At 45.0% G+C, this 17,394-nt stretch overlaps 1 protein-coding gene across 2 annotated transcripts in view; it reads left to right on the top strand.

Moving 5' to 3' along the window:
• Positions 1-17,394, top strand: part of LOC126149306 (juvenile hormone acid O-methyltransferase-like) — an 85,233-nt gene that overhangs the window by 28,641 nt on the left and 39,198 nt on the right. For both annotated transcript variants that reach the window (XM_049915807.1, XM_049915806.1), the window contains exon 3: positions 14,178-14,398. In XM_049915807.1, coding sequence (XP_049771764.1) covers positions 14,178-14,398 — 221 coding nt within the window. The remainder of the gene's footprint in view (positions 1-14,177; positions 14,399-17,394) is intronic.

Raw genomic sequence — 17,394 nt, 5'->3', positions numbered from 1 at the left:
AGCCAACTTGTGTAACTAGCCACCCCCACAATGTGGTTGTGGAGCCGGGCTGTCGGTATCCCATACAGTGGTAAAAAGTCCCCTTCTTTTAGCCCTTCACACTAAGTATAGCTGTCCAGATTTGTTGTCTTTAACGTTAGCAGAGGATTCACAGATGGTTTAACTGATCCTCAGTTTCCTTCGTGAAACTGGTTTTATTTTCAGTTACAGGGTTCTGCTGTACTCCTGGAGCAGGGGCAGGGTAGTTACGATCTCTTCGTGTTTTCTGGATGTGGGAGCCGTGAACAACCCCCCCCCCTCCCCGCTCCCTCTCTCCCGTGCAAAGACCTCTCTTTCGTCCGTCTGTTTTTCCAGTTTTTAGATTTGGCCTCCTCTTTTAGGCCTTCTACTGTGTGTGGTTTTAGCTACCTATCTTTGTAGTTTGACTTCTGACTGGATTCGCCTACTTGTAGCTGATGCCGCTATTTTCTGCTGATCGGGAAGTAAGACCACAGTCAAGACGTTGCTCCATGCAATTTTTATGTTTTCGATAAGCTGAAAGAACATTTGCACAGAAGCAGATATTCCAGCTATAAAGACGTTCACACAGCGTTCTAGAATGGTTCCTTGACTACGGAGTGGATTTCTGTCATCGGCTAATTCAAGGATCGGTAGAACATTCCGACAGTGGTTTGCAGTGGCTTGGTGACAGTGTTGAGAAACACTACCACGTACGTAGCTTTCAAGTGTAGCTCAGCATTCAAAAAATGTTTCTTGTTGCACCATAATAACGGGTAACTTCTTGAAATCCCCCTCGTAGAAGGAAGGGCAACACATGGTCACACAGAATGCCGAAATGAACATCCTGGTTCATGTCGACGTTAACCTGAAAGACGCGGCTCAAGCCATGCTACGGAAAGAAAACAGAAACACCGCCGAGCCACCTCCACCCTAAAGTACACCCTCGATATATTACAGCTTACAGGGCTCAGTGGCCTGATGCAGCGTCATTTGAAGAGAGTCAAAGTAGCGACTCTTGCGGTTACCGCGTACACCTTCAGCTTGAGCCCAGCTTCTGTGTTTGGCCCGTTGTATACATGCAGCTTTGTGCCGCTGCGAGCAATGGCCTTCCGTGAGATACCCGACTCCAGGTGCCCAATGCATGCGTTTCGCATCGCAATGTTCACTTGGAAAATGGGAAAGATGGACCTGCATTAAATGACAGCAGCAGTACGTCTCAAATTAGAAACCTGTTTTCATTGACAAGACCTCATTATAGTCACCTTTTCTGTCACTTGGAATATCTTTACGATCACTGTTACAACGTCGTTAATAATAACGAGATTAAGAACCTGCTGAGGAAGCAGAGAACGCGCAAATGACAAGCAAGGGTTGGTTAGAGATTCGTGCATCCGTGAAAATATCTGCAAGAAAAGTTTTGCATCACCTCGGTTCCGAGAGTTCCGGAACCTGTGCAGAAAATATCAGAGATCAACATAAACATCATTTCCGCCCTTTTTATTGCTCATCAAAACCACACATTGCATGTTGTACCACCATACAGCGAGAATTTCAGTAGTGGTGGTCCAGATTGCTGTACACACCGGTAGCTCTAATACCCAGTAGGACGTCCTCTTGCATTGATGCATGTCTGTCTTCGTAGTGTCATACTAACCACAATTTCATCAAGGCACCGTTGGTTCAGTGTGTCCCACTCCTCAACAGCGATTCGGCGTAGATCCCTCAGAGTGATTGATGGGTCACGTCGTCCGTAAAAAACCATTTTCAATCTATCCCAGGCATATTCGATATGGAGATGGAGAACATACTGACCACTCTAATAGAGCGATGTCGTTATCTTGAAGGAAGGCATTCATAAGATATGTACGATGGGGGCGCGAATTGTTCTTCATGAAGATGAGTGCCTCGCCAATATGCTGCAGATATGGTTGCAATATCGGTCGGAGGATGGAATTCACGTATCGTACTGCCCTTACGGCGCCTTCCGTGACCACCAGCGGCGTACATTGGCCCCACATAATGCCACCCCAAAACAGCAGGGAACCTCCACCTTGCTGCACTCGCTGGACAGTGTGTCTAAAGCGTTCAGCCTGACCGGGTTGCCTCCAGACCGGCCTCCGACGATTGTCTCATCTATGAAAATAACTTGATGCCAATCCTGAGCGGTCCATTCGGCATGTTGTTGGGCCCGTTGCGTGGTTGCAAAGATGGACCTCACTATGGACGTCGGGAGTGAAGTTGCGCAACATGCAGCCTACTGCGCACAGTTTGAGTCGTAACACGACCTCCTGTGGCTCCACGAAAAACATTATTCAACATGGTGGCGTTGGTGTCAGGATCACTCCGAGCCATAAGCCGTAGGTAGCGATCACACACTACAGGAGTAGTCCTTTCGCGGCCTAAGCGAGGCATGTCATCGACAGTTCTTGTCTCTGTGTCTCCTCCATGTCAGAACAACATCGCTTTGGTTCATTCCGAGACGCCTAGACGCTTTCCTTGTTGAGAGCCCTTCCTGGCACAAAGTAACAATGAGGACGCTATCGATCAAACCGCTGTATTGACCGTCTCGGCATGGTTAACTACAGACAACACGAGCCGTGTACCTCCTTCCTGGTGGAATGACTGGAACTAATCGGCCGTCGGACCTCCTCCGTCTAATAGGCGTTTTCATGCATGGTTGTTTACATCTTTGGCCGGTTTAGTGACATCTGTGAAGAGTCAAAGGGACTGTGTCTGTGATAAAATATCCACAATCAACGCCTATCTTCCAGAGTCCTGGGAACCGGGGTGATGCAAAACTTTTTTTGATGTGTGTGTATGATATGCATACGACTGCTATCGTTGTCATACCTTAGTAAAAGATCTGGCAGAGAACCGGAAAAGAAATCTAATCCTATATAAAATCGCCAAGTGGGTCTAATGCTTCCATCCAGTCACTTGTTGATCAGTCTGGTGTGGCGTTTGAAGATAGCAAAACGGAAGCAGAAGTTTCAAATTTAACTTTCAAGACATCGTTCACGCAGGAGAATCGTACAGACGTACAGTCGTTTGAACATAAAACCGATTTCCATATGAACTACATAATAATAAGCACCCATAGCGTAGAGAACAACGGAAAGAGGTCCGGATAGAATCCCAATTCGGCTTTCCAAAGAGTACTCTATGGCATTGGAACTTATGTAGCTTGCGTTTATCGCCAATCTCTCGCCCAGCGAAAGTCCCAATCGCAGGTCACTCCTGTGTATAAGAAGATCAAAAGAACGGACCCGAAAAATTACAGACCAATATTCCTAAGATAGGTTTGCTGCAGAATCCGTGAACATATCAGTTCGAATGTAATACATTTTCTTGATATCGAGAAGCCTATGTCCACGACTCAGCACGGTTTTAGAAAGCATCCTCCGTGCAAAATTCAGTTTGCCCTTTTCTTACATGATATACTGTGAACTATGGGAGGAGGGCAACAGGTAGATCTCATATTTCTAGATTTCTGAAAAGTGTTATACACTTTGCCCCATTGCAGGCTGTTAAAGAAGGTACGAGCATAGGAAATAGGTTCACAGATATGCGATTGGCTCTAAGACTTAAGTTGTAGAACCCAATACCTTGTCCTCGATGGCGAGTGTTCATCAGAGACAACGGTATCGTAAGGAGTGCCCCAGGGGAGTTTGATAGGACGGCTGTTATTTGCTGTATACAAGAATGAGTTGGCAGACAGGGAGAGCAACAATCTGCGGTAATTTTCTGATGATGTCGAGTACGGTAAGGTGTCGAAGTTAAGTGACTGTAGGAGGATACAAGATGACTTAGACAAAATTTCTAGTTTGTGATGAATGGCAGCTAGTTCTCAAAGTGAAAAAATGTAAGTTAGTGCGGATCAGTAGGAGAAACAAACCTGTAATGTTCAGATACAGCATTTGTGATGTCCTGCTTGATACAGTCATGTTGTTTATATCTAGGCGTAACATTGCATGAACCATGGACCTTGCCGTTGGTGGGGAGGCTTGCGTGCCTCAGCGATACAGATAGCCGTTCCGTAGGTACAACCACAACGGAGGGGTATCTGTTGAGAGGCCAGACAAACATGTGGTTCCTGAAGAGGGGCAGCAGCCTTTTCAGTAGTTGCAAGGGCAACAGTCTGGATGATTGACTGATCTGGCCTTGTAACAATAACAAAATCGGCCTTGCTGTGCTGGTACTGCGAACGGCTGAAAGCAAGGGGAAACTACGGCCGTAATTTTTCCCGAGGGCATGCAGCTTTACTGTATGATTAAATGATGATGGCGTCCTCTTGGGTAAAATATTCCAGAGGTAAAATAGTCCCCCATTCGGATCTCCGGGCGGGGACTACTCAAGAGGATGTCGCTATCAGGAGAAAGAAAACTGGCATTCTACGGATCGGAGCGTGGAATGTCAGATCCCTTAATCGGGCAGGTAGGTTAGAAAATTTAAAAAGGGAAATGGATAGGTTAAAGTTAGATATAGTGGGAATTAGTGAAGTTCGGTGGCAGGAGTAACAAGACTTCTGGTCAGGTGACTACAGGGTTATAAACACAAAGTCAAATAGGGGTAATGCAGGAGTAGGTTTAATAATGAATAGGAAAATAGGAATGCGGGTAAGCTACTACAAACAGCATAGTGAACGCATTATTGTGGCCAAGATAGATACGAAGCCCACACCTACTACAGTAGTACAAGTTTATATGCCAACTAGCTCTGCAGATGACGAAGAAATTGAAGAAATGTATGGTGAAATAAAAGAAATTATTCAGATAGTGAAGGGAGATGAAAATTTAATAGTCATGGGTGACTGGAATTCAAGTGTAGGAAAAGGGAGAGAAGGAAACGTAGTAGGTGAATATGGATTGGGGCTAAGAAATGAAAGAGGAAGCCGCCTGGTAGAATTTTGCACTGAGCACAACTTAATCATAGCTAACACTTGGTTTAAGAATCATGATAGAAGGTTGTATACATAGAAGAACCCTGGAGATACTAAAAGGTATCAGATAGATTATATAATGGTAAGACAGAGATTTAGGAGCCAAGTTTTAAATTGTAAGACATTTCCAGGGGCAGATGTGGACTCTGACCACAATCTATTGGTTATGACCTGTAGATTAAAACTGAAGAAACTGCAAAAAGGTGGGAATTTAAGGAGATGGGACCTGGATAAACTGAAAGAACCAGAGGTCGTACAGAGTTTCAGGGAGAGCATAAGGGAACAATTGACAGGAATGGGGGAAAGAAATACAGTAGAAGAAGAATGGGTAGCTTTGAGGGATGAAGTAGTGAAGACAGCAGAGGATCAAGTAGGTAAAAAGACGAGGGCTAGTAGAAATCCTTGGGTAACAGAAGAAATATTGAATTTAATTGATGAAAGGAGAAAATATAAAAATGCAGTAAATGAAGCAGGCAAAAACGAATACAAACGTCTTAAAAATGAGATCGACAGGAAGTGCAAAATGGCTAAGCAGGGATGTCTAGAGGACAAATGTAAGGATGTAGAGGCTTAACTCACTAGGGGTAAGGTAGATACTGCCTACAGGAAAATTAAAGAGACCTTTGGAGATAAGAGAAACACTTGTATGAACATGAAGAGCTCACATGGAAACCCAGGACTAAGCAAAGAAGGGAAAGCAGAAAGGTGGAAGGAGTATATAGAGGGTCTATACAAGGGCGATGTACTTGAGGACTATATTATGGAAATGGAAGAGGATGTAGATGAAGATGAAATGGGAGATGCGATACTGTGTGAAGAGTTTGACAGAGCACTGAAAGACCTGAGTCGAAACAAGGCCCCCAGAGTAGACAACATTCCATTGGAACTACTGACGGCCTTGGGAGAGCCAGTCCTGACAAAACTCTACCATCTGGTGAGCAAGATGTATGAAACAGGCGAAATACCCTCAGACTTCAAGAAGAATATAATAATTCCTATCCCAAAGAAAGCAGGTGTTGACAGATGTGAAAATTACCGAACAATCAGTTTAATAAGCCACAGCTGCAAAATACTAACACGAATTCTTTACAGACGAATGGAAAAACTAGTAGAAGCCGACCTCGGGGAAGATCAGTTTGGATTCCGTAGAAATACTGGAACACGTGAGGCAATACTGACCTTACGACTTATCTTAGAAGAAAGATTAAGGAAAGGCAAACGTACGTTTCTAGCATTTGTAGACTTAGAGAAAGCTTTTGACAATGTTGACTCGAATACTCTCTTTCAAATTCTAAAGGTGGCAGGGGTAAAATACAGGGAGCGAAAGGTTATTTACAATTTGATAGAAGCCAGATGACAGTTATAAGAGTCGAGGGACATGAAAGGGAAGCAGTGGTTGGGAAGGGAGTAAGACAGGGTTGTAGCCTCACCCCGATGTTATTCAATCTGTATATTGAGAAAGCAGTAAAGGAAACAAAAGAAAAATTCGGAGTAGGTATTAAAATCCATGGAGAAGAAATAAGAACTTTGAGGTTCGCCGATGACATTGTTATTCTGTCAGAGACAGCAAAGGACTTAGAAGAGCATTTGAACGGAATGGATGGTGTCTTGAAAGGAGGATATAAGATGAACATCAACAAAAGCAAAACGAGGATAATGGAATGTAGTCGGATTAAGTCGGGTGATACTGAGGGAATTAGATTAGGAAATGAGACACTTAAAGTAGTAAAGGAGTTTTGCTATTTGGGGAGCAAAATAACTGATGATGGTCGAAGTAGAGAGGATATAAAATGTAGACTGGCAATGGCAAGGAAAGCGTTTCTGAAGAGGAGAAATTTGTTAACATCGAGTATAGATTTAAGTGTCAGGAAGTCATTTCTGAAAGTATTTGTATGGAATGTAGCCATGTATGGAAGTGAAACATGGACGGTAAATAGTTTGGACAAGAAGAGAATAGAAGCTTTCGAAATGTGGTGCTACTGAAGAATGCTGAAGATTAGATGGGTAGATCACATAACTAATGAGGAAGTATTGAATAGGATTGGGAAGAAGAGAAGTTTGTGGCACAACTTGACCAGAAGAAGGGATCGGCTGGTAGGACATGTTCTGAGGCATCAAGGGATCACCAATTTAGTATTGGAGGGCAGCGTGGAGGGTAAAAATCGTAGGGGGAGACCAAGAGATGAATATACTAAGCAGATTCAGAAGGATGTAGGTTGCAGTAGGTACTGGGAGATGAAGAAGCTTGCACAGGATAGAGTAGCATGGAGAGCTGCATCAAACCAGTCTCGGGACTGAAGACCACAACAACAACAACAACATGAGGTGGAAGGAGCTTGTGAGGATTGTGGTAGGAAAGGCAGATGATAGACTTCGATTTATTAGGAAAATTAAAAGAAAGTGTGGTCCCCCTGCAAATGAGACCGCATGTAGGACGCTAGTATGACCTATTCTTGAGTACTGCTACAGTGTTTGGGATCTGTACAAGGTTAGATTAAAGGAAGAAATCGAAGCAATTCACAGGCGGGCAGCTAGATTTGTTACTGGTAGGTTCGAACAACACGCAAGTGTTACAAGCATGCTTCGGGAACCCAAATGGGAATCCTTTGATGGAGGGCGACAATCTTTTCGAGGAACACTTTTGAGAAAATTTAGAGAATCTGCATTTGAGGCTGACTGCATAAAGATTCTGTTGCTTCCCACATACACTGCGCGTAAGGATCCCGAAGGTACGAGAAATTAGGGCTCACACGGAGGCAAATAGCAGTCGTTTATTCTCCCTTTTTCTTTTTGCTAGTGGATCAGGAAAGGAAACGGCTAGCAGTGGTACAAGTGCCATCCTCCCCGCGCCGTAAGGTGGATTTCGGAGTTTGTGTAGACGTAGATGGTACATCATTACTTGCGGTTACGTTGGGCTGTTTGCATTGGTACAGCAAAAAATCAGGCAACTTCATTCACTTCACTGTGTGCCATTCTATCAAGTGGACCAGTTTTACTGCGCAGATTTCGTACAACCAACTGGCAGTACTCAACGTCATGGCTTGAGTCAGCGGTGAAAGGCCACGGGACCGCTCTGTCGCATTTCTTCTCCATCGATAGTGCTAAAAGGTCGCCAGTAAGAAACATTTTCTCCGGCGAGCATAGCACTGCTGCAGTAGGTGAGACGTAGTTACTTGCACTGTGCATTTTTTCTTGTCAGACGTGTTGAAGGCACAGCATACGTACATTTATTCATCAACGAATGTCATAGCTGCAAATACATGTTCGGCGTAAGCAACTCGAAACCAAAACAAAAAACGTCAGGAGAAATGTTGAACAGAAGAATGGACAAGTGTTTCTACTTAGGGCTTCTACCATCACCATTGCTGCCTGCGAAAAATTGTTTTGATTTTGATGAAAATGATCCATTTCAGGTGCATAAAACAACTGCTTCCTACTTGCCAGTATTGACGTTACACTGACTTGTTTGACTTGTGCTTAGAACGCAGCACAATGTGTGCGGCATCCCAGAGAGAGAGTCCGAAGTGACAGCTCGCCTATCATAAGCCAGCAATTGATTGTAAGTGCTGTACCATCAACGTGTCGTTATGCTAATTGCGACAGTGTTTCAAGGCTGGGGTCGTCATCCCACTTTACAAAGACGATGGCGTATGCAAATGCTGTTTTGCTATTTAAATATCCTAAATTGCCCGGCGTTGATGTATAGTCATATATGGCTTTATTATGCTTAAGTCGCTGTCCAACTGTTGCTATTAATCTCTCTTAACCAGCGTCCTTCTTTCCCGCGCAATATCAGCACTATACAACAGCAAGAACTTAACATTAAGATATTTTAAAAAATTTAAGATACCTCAAAAGTCTTACATTTAATATATCATATTATATGTGACTCTTAGAGTTAGGTAGTATATTTTGTTAGAACATTTACGAAATAAATTACGGTTTAATTGTCCAAAGGTTGCCAAAAAATCCAGCCATCAAGTAGCAAGTGCTCCACATTAAACATTCACAAAGTTAGCATTAGATAGCATACCTATTATCTCAATGTATAGTGATGAAATAACGGGAATACGTTTGTCTAGGTAACATATTTAAGTGTTTAACAGTGCAAGATCACAACTTAACGTAAGTGCGATTTAAACCATTACAAATATGAAATGCTGTTACATAAATAACCGGTGTAACGTCCAAAATGGTGGCTGCATGCATTGAGTTGTGCAGATGCTGGATGTCAGTTTATGGGATAGAGTTCCATGCCTGTTGCACTTGGTCACTATGGGGACGGTTTATGCTGACTGAGTGACGCTGGAGTTGTCGTCCGATGATGTCCTATATGTACTCGATTGCAGATGGATCTGGTGATCGAGGAAGCCAAGGTAACATGTTGACACATTGAGGAGCTTGTTGGGTTACAACAGGGGTATGTAGGCGAGCTTTATCCTGTTGGAAAACACCCTCTGAAATGCTGTTCATGAACGACAGCACAACAGGTCGAATCACCAGGCTGCTGTGCAAATTTGCAGCCAGGGTGTCTGGGATAACCAAGAGAGTGCTCCTACTGTTGTATGACATCGCACTTCTACACCCAGACCATAATTCCAGGTGTAGGTCCATTTGATCTAGCACACAAACATGTTGGTTGTAGGACGCAAACTGACCACCTCCTAACCAACACGCGGTCATCACTATCAATGAGGCAGAACCAACTTTCATCAGAAAACACAGTACGCCTCCACCCCGCTCTCCAATGAGCTCTCGCTTAACATCACTGAAGTCGCAAATGGCGGTGGTTTGGAGTCAGTGGAATGCACGCTACTTGTCTGGCTAGGAGCTGTCCTTGAAGTAACAATTTTTAACAGTTCGTTGTGTCACTGTGGAGCCAACCACTGCTCATATTGCCATTCACCGAACACTATGGTCTTCGCTCTCGCTGTTGCCACGCGCCCGTCTGACACCCAGTCTTCTTGCGACCGTACATTCTCGTGGCCGATGCTGCCAGCAGTCATGCACAGTGGCTATACTCCTGCAGTATTGCAGAAGTGACATCCAGCTTCACGTAGCTGTATTACACGACCTCGTTCAAAAGCAGCGAGGTGTTGATAATGGCGTCTTAATCACCTGAAACTCTTAAAGCGTTGCTGCTTCTGGATCAAGGGATCCCGGGTTTGATTCCTGGGCAGGTTAGGGATTTTTGTGCCTGGTGACTGGGTGTTTGTGTCATCATCTTCATTCATGACAGTGACTCGATTGGGCTGTGTAAAAAATAGGGCTGTGTAAAAAATAGGGCTGTGTAAAAAATAGGGCTGTGTAAAAAATAGGGCTGTGTAAAAATAGGGCTGTGTAAAAAATAGGGCTGTGTAAAAAATAGGGCTGTGTAAAAAATAGGGCTGTGTAAAAAATAGGGCTGTGTAAAAAATAGGGCTGTGTAAAAAATAGGGCTGTGTAAAAAATAGGGCTGTGTAAAAAGTTGGGCTGTGTAAAAAGTTGGGCTGTGTAAAAAGTTGGGCTGTGTAAAAAGTTGTGCTGTGTAAAAAGTTGGGCTGTGTAAAAAGTTGGGCTGTGTAAAAAGTTGGGCTGTGTAAAAAGTTGGGCTGTGTAAAAAGTTGGGCTGTGTAAAAAGTTGGACTTTGAACGAGCACTGATGACCACGCAGCTGAGCTCCCCACAAACCAATCATCACATCACCTTAAAGGCATTCTTGTCTAACTCATTGCTGACCAACTCACCACATACAATCTCAGAGGTACTCACGGCCATTACAGTGGTATACACTGCAAACCTGATTTGCATCCTCACAGTGACACTCCTAGCGCCTCTCTCATGCGACTGGCAAGAAATCTGAATGGACGTCTTTCAGATGTAGAAATACATCTACCAACTTTCATTATGTTCCACAACTTCTTCTTAGTGTTCCAGTGTTTCATCGGTGTAATCAAATTGACTTAACTACATAGGCCGGTGTAATGATTAATTCTTCTGGACACGGTGCCGCATAACGATATGAAACACTTCAATTGCAATCTGTAAAACTTAAGTTCAGTCCGTATCACAATGGCTTTCCTCGGGGCAAGACTGGTTTTGGCGGACGAAAGGTACCTCTATTGCAGACGATCGGTATCAATATGTCATCTTTGTGAAAGTTTATTCGCCCTACAACATAACAGGCTAGTCATGGGTAACGGGAGAGTATAGGAAAGAATCTATTCGTGAACTGTTGAGCTTGCCTGTGATTGGCGACACTCTGCAAATCAACATCGTGCTAGTTTTCTGCTGGCCATGTTCTCTTCCTGGAGTGCACATAAATGCACTGACAGTCCTCCTACGGCTGTTAAGATTGTCATATCCGTGACCGGTGAGGCATCTGCCCTGCAATCGCTCCCAGCCAGTCGGACAGGGATGGTCAGAAGGAATCTGAAAGTTTGTAGCCATCATCTCTATTGCTTAATGATTTGTCACCTTTCGTATTTTTCGGTGGCACAACCAAGACTTGAGCCAGCTCAAGGGCTCTGTGGAACAAGATAGGTTTTCCAGTCACGATAGGGTAACTCATAGGAGGTATTTGTGTAGTTTCCATGTCCAAAAATGGTAACGCACCGTTGTTCTCAGTTTCCTGAGTGAACTGTGTTCATATGTAGGCTGTTTACACTGAGGTGACAAGTGATGGGATACTCCCTTATATTGTATCGGACCTCCATTTGCCCATCGTACAGCAGCAACTCTATGTGGCATGGATTCACGTCACTGGAAGTCCTCTGGAGAAATAGTGAGCCATTGTGCCTCTATAGCCGTCCATAAGAGTTGGCGCGTCAGGAGTTCCAGCACGAGCTGACCTCTCGATTATTTCCCATAAATATTCAATAGAATTTACGTCGGGCAATCTGGGTGGTCAAATCATTCTCTCGAACTGTCCAGAGCGCTCTTCACCATTCGTGAACAATTATGGCCCACTGACATGGCGCATTGTCATCCATGAAACTCCCACCGTTGTTTGGTAACATGAAGTCCATGGATGGCTGAAAATGGCCCCAGAATGGCCAGGTGCAACCATTTACAGTCATTGATGGGTTAAGGTGTACCAGAGGACCCAGTATATTCCATAGAAATACAGCCCACACCATTACAGAGCCATCACCGACTTGTAGCGTGCCTTGTGATGACTTGGGCCCGTGGCTTCGTCAGGCCGGCACCTCACTGGAACCCTATCATTGTCTCTTACCAACTGAAATTGGAACTCATCTGACCAGACCATGGTTCTCCAGTAATCTAGGGTCCAACCAATATGGTTCACGAGCCTAGGAGAGGTGCTGTAGGCTGTAGAAAAGGCACTCGCGTCAGTCGTCTGATGTCATAGTTCATTAACCCCGAATTTAGCCGCACTGTCCTAACGGATGCGTTCTTCGCCTGTCAGTTAGCATTAGCTATACGCAAACGCCGCTGCTCTCGGTAGTTAAGTGAAGGCCATCGACCACTGAATTGTGCGTGGTGAAAGGTAAAGCCTGAAATTTGATATTCTCGGCACACACTTGACACTGTGGATCTTGGAGTACTGAATTCCCTAACAGTTTCCGAAATGGAATGTCCCATGCATCTAGCTCCAACTACTATTCTGCATTCAGAGTCTAGAAATCCCCGCCACACGGCCATTTTCATGGCTGTGTGCAGTTAATGTACGTAGCCGCATAAGGCGGGTGACCTTGGAGCGGACTTAGCCGCTGAGCGAGGCAGCCGCGCGACACGGTGCCTAGTATTACTAGCACCGTGTTGCTGGAAAATCAAGATTGCGCAACCGGAAGTTCCCTGATAACGCGCGCTGGCGCTCGCTGTGTAGAGGCAGCAGCATGCTCGGTCGACTCGAGGCAGCCGCACGGAGCACACAGCCATGCCGTACAGGAGGAGAAGAGGCTTTCGACGTTCAAGAATGCCAGTGTTGGAAATCCCATTGCCCCTCCATCTAATTGCTCTTACAAGGGAACCTCCCCATCGCACCCCCCTCAGATTTAGTTACAAGTTGGCACAGTGGGTAGGCCTTGAAAAACTGAACACAGATCAATCAAGAAAACAGGCAGAAGTTGTGTGGAACTATGAAAAAAATAAGCAAAATATACAAACTGAGTAGTCCATGTGCAAGATAGGTAACATCAAGGTTAGTATGAGCTTAGGAGCGCCGTGGTCCCGTGGTTAGCGTGAGCCGCTGCGGAACGAGAGGTCCTTCGTTCAAGTCTTCCCTCCATTGAAAAGTTTAATTTTGTGTTTTCTGACAATTATTATCTGTCCGTCCGTCCGTCCGTCCGTCCGTCCGACGTGAGGTAACTGCGCCGTAGTATGGGTACATTGTATGAAAACGTTAAAAACATATGTTTTGACAGAGCACAGGGAAAACTGTGCGACTGTGAAACTGTTGCATTCATTTGTTGCAGTTTATGTGACAAACTCTTATGTTTTCATCACATTTTTCAGAGTGATTATCACATCCACAAGAAAACCTAAATCGGGCAAGGTAGAAGAATCTTTTTAGCCATTCGCCAAGTGTAAAAGTTAGGTGGGTCGACAACACATTCCTGTCATGTGACGCACATGCCGTCACCAGTGTCCTATAGAATATATCAGACGTGTTTTCCTGTGGAGGAATCGGTTGACCTATGACCTTGCGTTCAAATGTTTTCGGTTCCCATTGGAGAGGCACGTCCTTTGGTCTACTAATCGCACGGTTTTGCGGTGCGGTCGCAAAACACAGACACTAAACTTGTTACAGTGAACAGAGACGTCAATGAACGAACGGACAGATCATAACTTTGCGAAAAAAAGAAACAAAATTTTGCACTCGAGGGCAGACTTGAACCAAAAACTTCTCATTCCGCAGCTCCGCACGCTAACCACGGGACCACGGCGCTCCTAAGCTCATACTAACCTTGATGTTACGTATCTTGCGCATGGACTACTCAGTTTGTATATTTCGCTTATTTTTTCCTTAGTTCCACACAACTTCTTCCTGTTTTCTTGATTGATCTGTGTTCAGTTTTTCAAGGCCTATCCACTTTGCCAACGTATCTGAGGGGGGAGCGATGGGGAGGTTCCCTTGTTAGTATTTTACCGTCAAGTAAAGCACATTGATGACAGGTATAAGCGCACCAAACGTACTTTATTTGCATCGTCCAGGCTCCTGATTTACTGAAGTGGGTTGTACGTGAAAGCTTTCTATAATCGTGTCATATGTAATATAAAACGTTTGCGTGTGTAGGTACTGGTTCCACGGTTGCCTCCGTCAACCGTCATCGTCGCGAGTGACGTGAATCCAGCCATGGTGAAGCACGCAGAGGAGCAGAACGCCGTGCCGGCTGTCAAGGCGTACGAGGTGCTAGACGTGATGGACGCCGACGTGACTAAGACGGCCGTGTGGCAGCACGGGCCCTACGGCAAGGTGTTCGGCGTGATGGTGCTGCACTGGGTCCCAGACAACAGGTGAGGCTGCTTCAGTAGGGAAGCTGTGATAGATCGAGCCCAAAGAATGCTGGTGTCAGCGCTGATAGGGCAATATTGTTGCGAAAACCCACAGCAAATCTCGTTTCCCTACTATCGATGGCCCTTAAAAAATACACTCCTGGAAATTGAAATAAGAACACCGTGAATTCATTGTCCCAGGAAGGGGAAACTTTATTGACACATTCCTGGGGTCAGATACATCACATGATCACACTGACAGAACCACAGGCACATAGACACAGGCAACAGAGCATGCACAATGTCGGCACTAGTACAGTGTATATCCACCTTTCGCAGCAATGCAGGCTGCTATTCTCCCATGGAGACGATCGTAGAGATGCTGGATGTAGTCCTGTGGAACGGCTTGCCATGCCATTTCCACCTGGCGCCTCAGTTGGACCAGCGTTCGTGCTGGACGTGCAGACCGCGTGAGACGACGCTTCATCCAGTCCCAAACATGCTCAATGGGGGACAGATCCGGAGATCTTGCTGGCCAGGGTAGTTGACTTACACATTCTAGAGCACGTTGGGTGGCACGGGATACATGCGGACGTGCATTGTCCTGTTGGAACAGCAAGTTCCCTTGCCGGTCTAGGAATGGTAGAACGATGGGTTCGATGACGGTTTGGATGTACCGTGCACTATTCAGTGTCCCCTCGACGATCACCAGTGGTGTACGGCCAGTGTAGGAGATCGCTCCCCAAACCATGATGCCGGGTGTTGGCCCTGTGTGCCTCGGTCGTATGCAGTCCTGATTGTGGCGCTCACCTGCACGGCGCCAAACACGCATACGACCATCATTGGCACCAAGGCAGAAGCGACTCTCATCGCTGAAGACGACACGTCTCCATTCGTCCCTCCATTCACGCCTGTCGCGACACCACTGGAGGCGGGCTGCACGATGTTGGGGCGTGAGCGGAAGACGGCCTAACGGTGTGCGGGACCGTAGCCCAGCTTCATGGAGACGGTTGCGAATGGTCCTCGCCGATACCCCAGGAGCAACAGTGTCCCTAATTTGCTGGGAAGTGGCGGTGCGGTCCCCTACGGCACTGCGTAGGATCCTACGGTCTTGGCGTGCATCCGTGCGTCGCTGCGGTCCGGTCCCAGGTCGACGGGCACGTGCACCTTCCGCCGACCACTGGCGACAACATCGATGTACTGTGGAGACCTCACGCCCCACGTGTTGAGCAATTCGGCGGTACGTCCACCCGGCCTCCCGCATGCCCACTATACGCCCTCGCTCAAAGTCCGTCAACTGCACATACGGTTCACGTCCATGCTGTCGCGGCATGCTACCAGTGTTAAAGACTGCGATGGAGCTCCGTATGCCACGGCAAACTGGCTGACACTGACGGCGGCGGTGCACAAATGCTGCGCAGCTAGCGCCATTCGACGGCCAACACCGCGGTTCCTGGTGTGTCCGCTGTGCCGTGCGTGTGATCATTGCTTGTACAGCCCTCTCGCAGTGTCCGGAGCAAGTATGGTGGGTCTGACACACCGGTGTCAATGTGTTCTTTTTTCCATTTCCAGGAGTGTACATTGTTTCATTACTTAACAAACCACATGAAACTGTTACAGTTAAAATAGATCATATAGATATATGATCTACCTTTAATACATTAAGAAATAATTAGGAGAGACAAGTTTACCACTTACATTCAAATGGGGATGGGAACAGAAATATGGTACACTAATTGCTGTGAATTATTTTCATACTTCCCAGATGAAAACAGCGGGAAAATCCTTAGGTAATTTTCCATTTCAGTTGTTCCATAGTAAGAATAGCGTAGGTTACAGGATTCTGCAAATATTAAAACAGAATTGGCGATTTATTTTTGTTGCAGCTGTTAACCATTTTTCATTTGAAATATCTTCATCAGTTATATGGAATGGCTACACTTCTATTTTTGGCAATTTTGAATTTTTTGCTGAAGCACAGTCTAAATTGCTCAGACTCGTCTTGAAATAGCTATTGAAGCACGATTTTGAAGTGTTTTATTAAACGAGCAGAAGGCTACTAGTGTGTTCAATACCTTATGGAAAACCTAATTGTATCGGTTTGCTGCAATATAAAAAATTTCACGTTTATGTTCATACTAGTAAATTCTCTTTTCAATAGCTATCGAAGGATCTTAAAAAATTACAGTAACGGATTGAAAAAAGTAATAAATAAAAACTATGGCTTTGGCTATACTGACAGATAAAAAAGTTCTATATGTTAACCATGTGGCAAATGCTTGCTCATTGTGTGCTATCATTTGCCAAAATCTCGTTCCTATGCCTCAAACAGTTTGCGCTATGAAATACGTTGTAAACATTTCATACTCAGATGCGAGTCATGGGAAGTGAATGTGCTACACAATTTCCATTTTTTGAGAGTTCGAAGAAAGATCTCCTCCCAAGTCTAAAGAAAAATTCAACTTCTTAGCTAAATTTCATTTGCAGGAACATACGCACCAAATGCAAAATCATAGCAACCCATATTTTTCATTACAAACTTTTTCGAATTTCGCGCAGCGTCTTATTTAAACGAGAATATCACAGTAATTATGACCAGTAGCGAGATCATGGGCAGTTAAGCATGAAGCTGACATATAAAGCTATATGTAGCGTAAAAATAAATTTGGTGAATAGTTTCTGTAAAATCGTATGAGAAAGACAGCAGAGCTAGTGGAGCATTCATGACGTTTTATTCATACTGCTGCTGCTACACCTTGATTAGGAGACTAACCAGGACAGTCTTTGTGCACCCATAGACGCGCATAGCTGCACTGGACAGTGTGGACAGTCAGTACTCAGACTACTGGCCTTCTTTCTGTTTACACTTAGAATGGTGTCCAAAATTAAAGCAGCAGATTGTTTTTTATCTATCATGCGTCTAATTAATTCACGATATAATCATACAAACTGTCAACAGATGTCGTTACAATCGTGTTATGCATGGAAGACAGCATTCCAATCAACGGAAAACCATG

Source organism: Schistocerca cancellata, chromosome 2 (assembly GCF_023864275.1).
Source record: "Schistocerca cancellata isolate TAMUIC-IGC-003103 chromosome 2, iqSchCanc2.1, whole genome shotgun sequence".
NCBI lineage: Eukaryota > Metazoa > Arthropoda > Insecta > Orthoptera > Acrididae > Schistocerca > Schistocerca cancellata.
The sequence above is the reverse complement of the archived record's forward strand: the minus strand, read 5'-3'. Positions and strand labels throughout refer to the sequence as shown.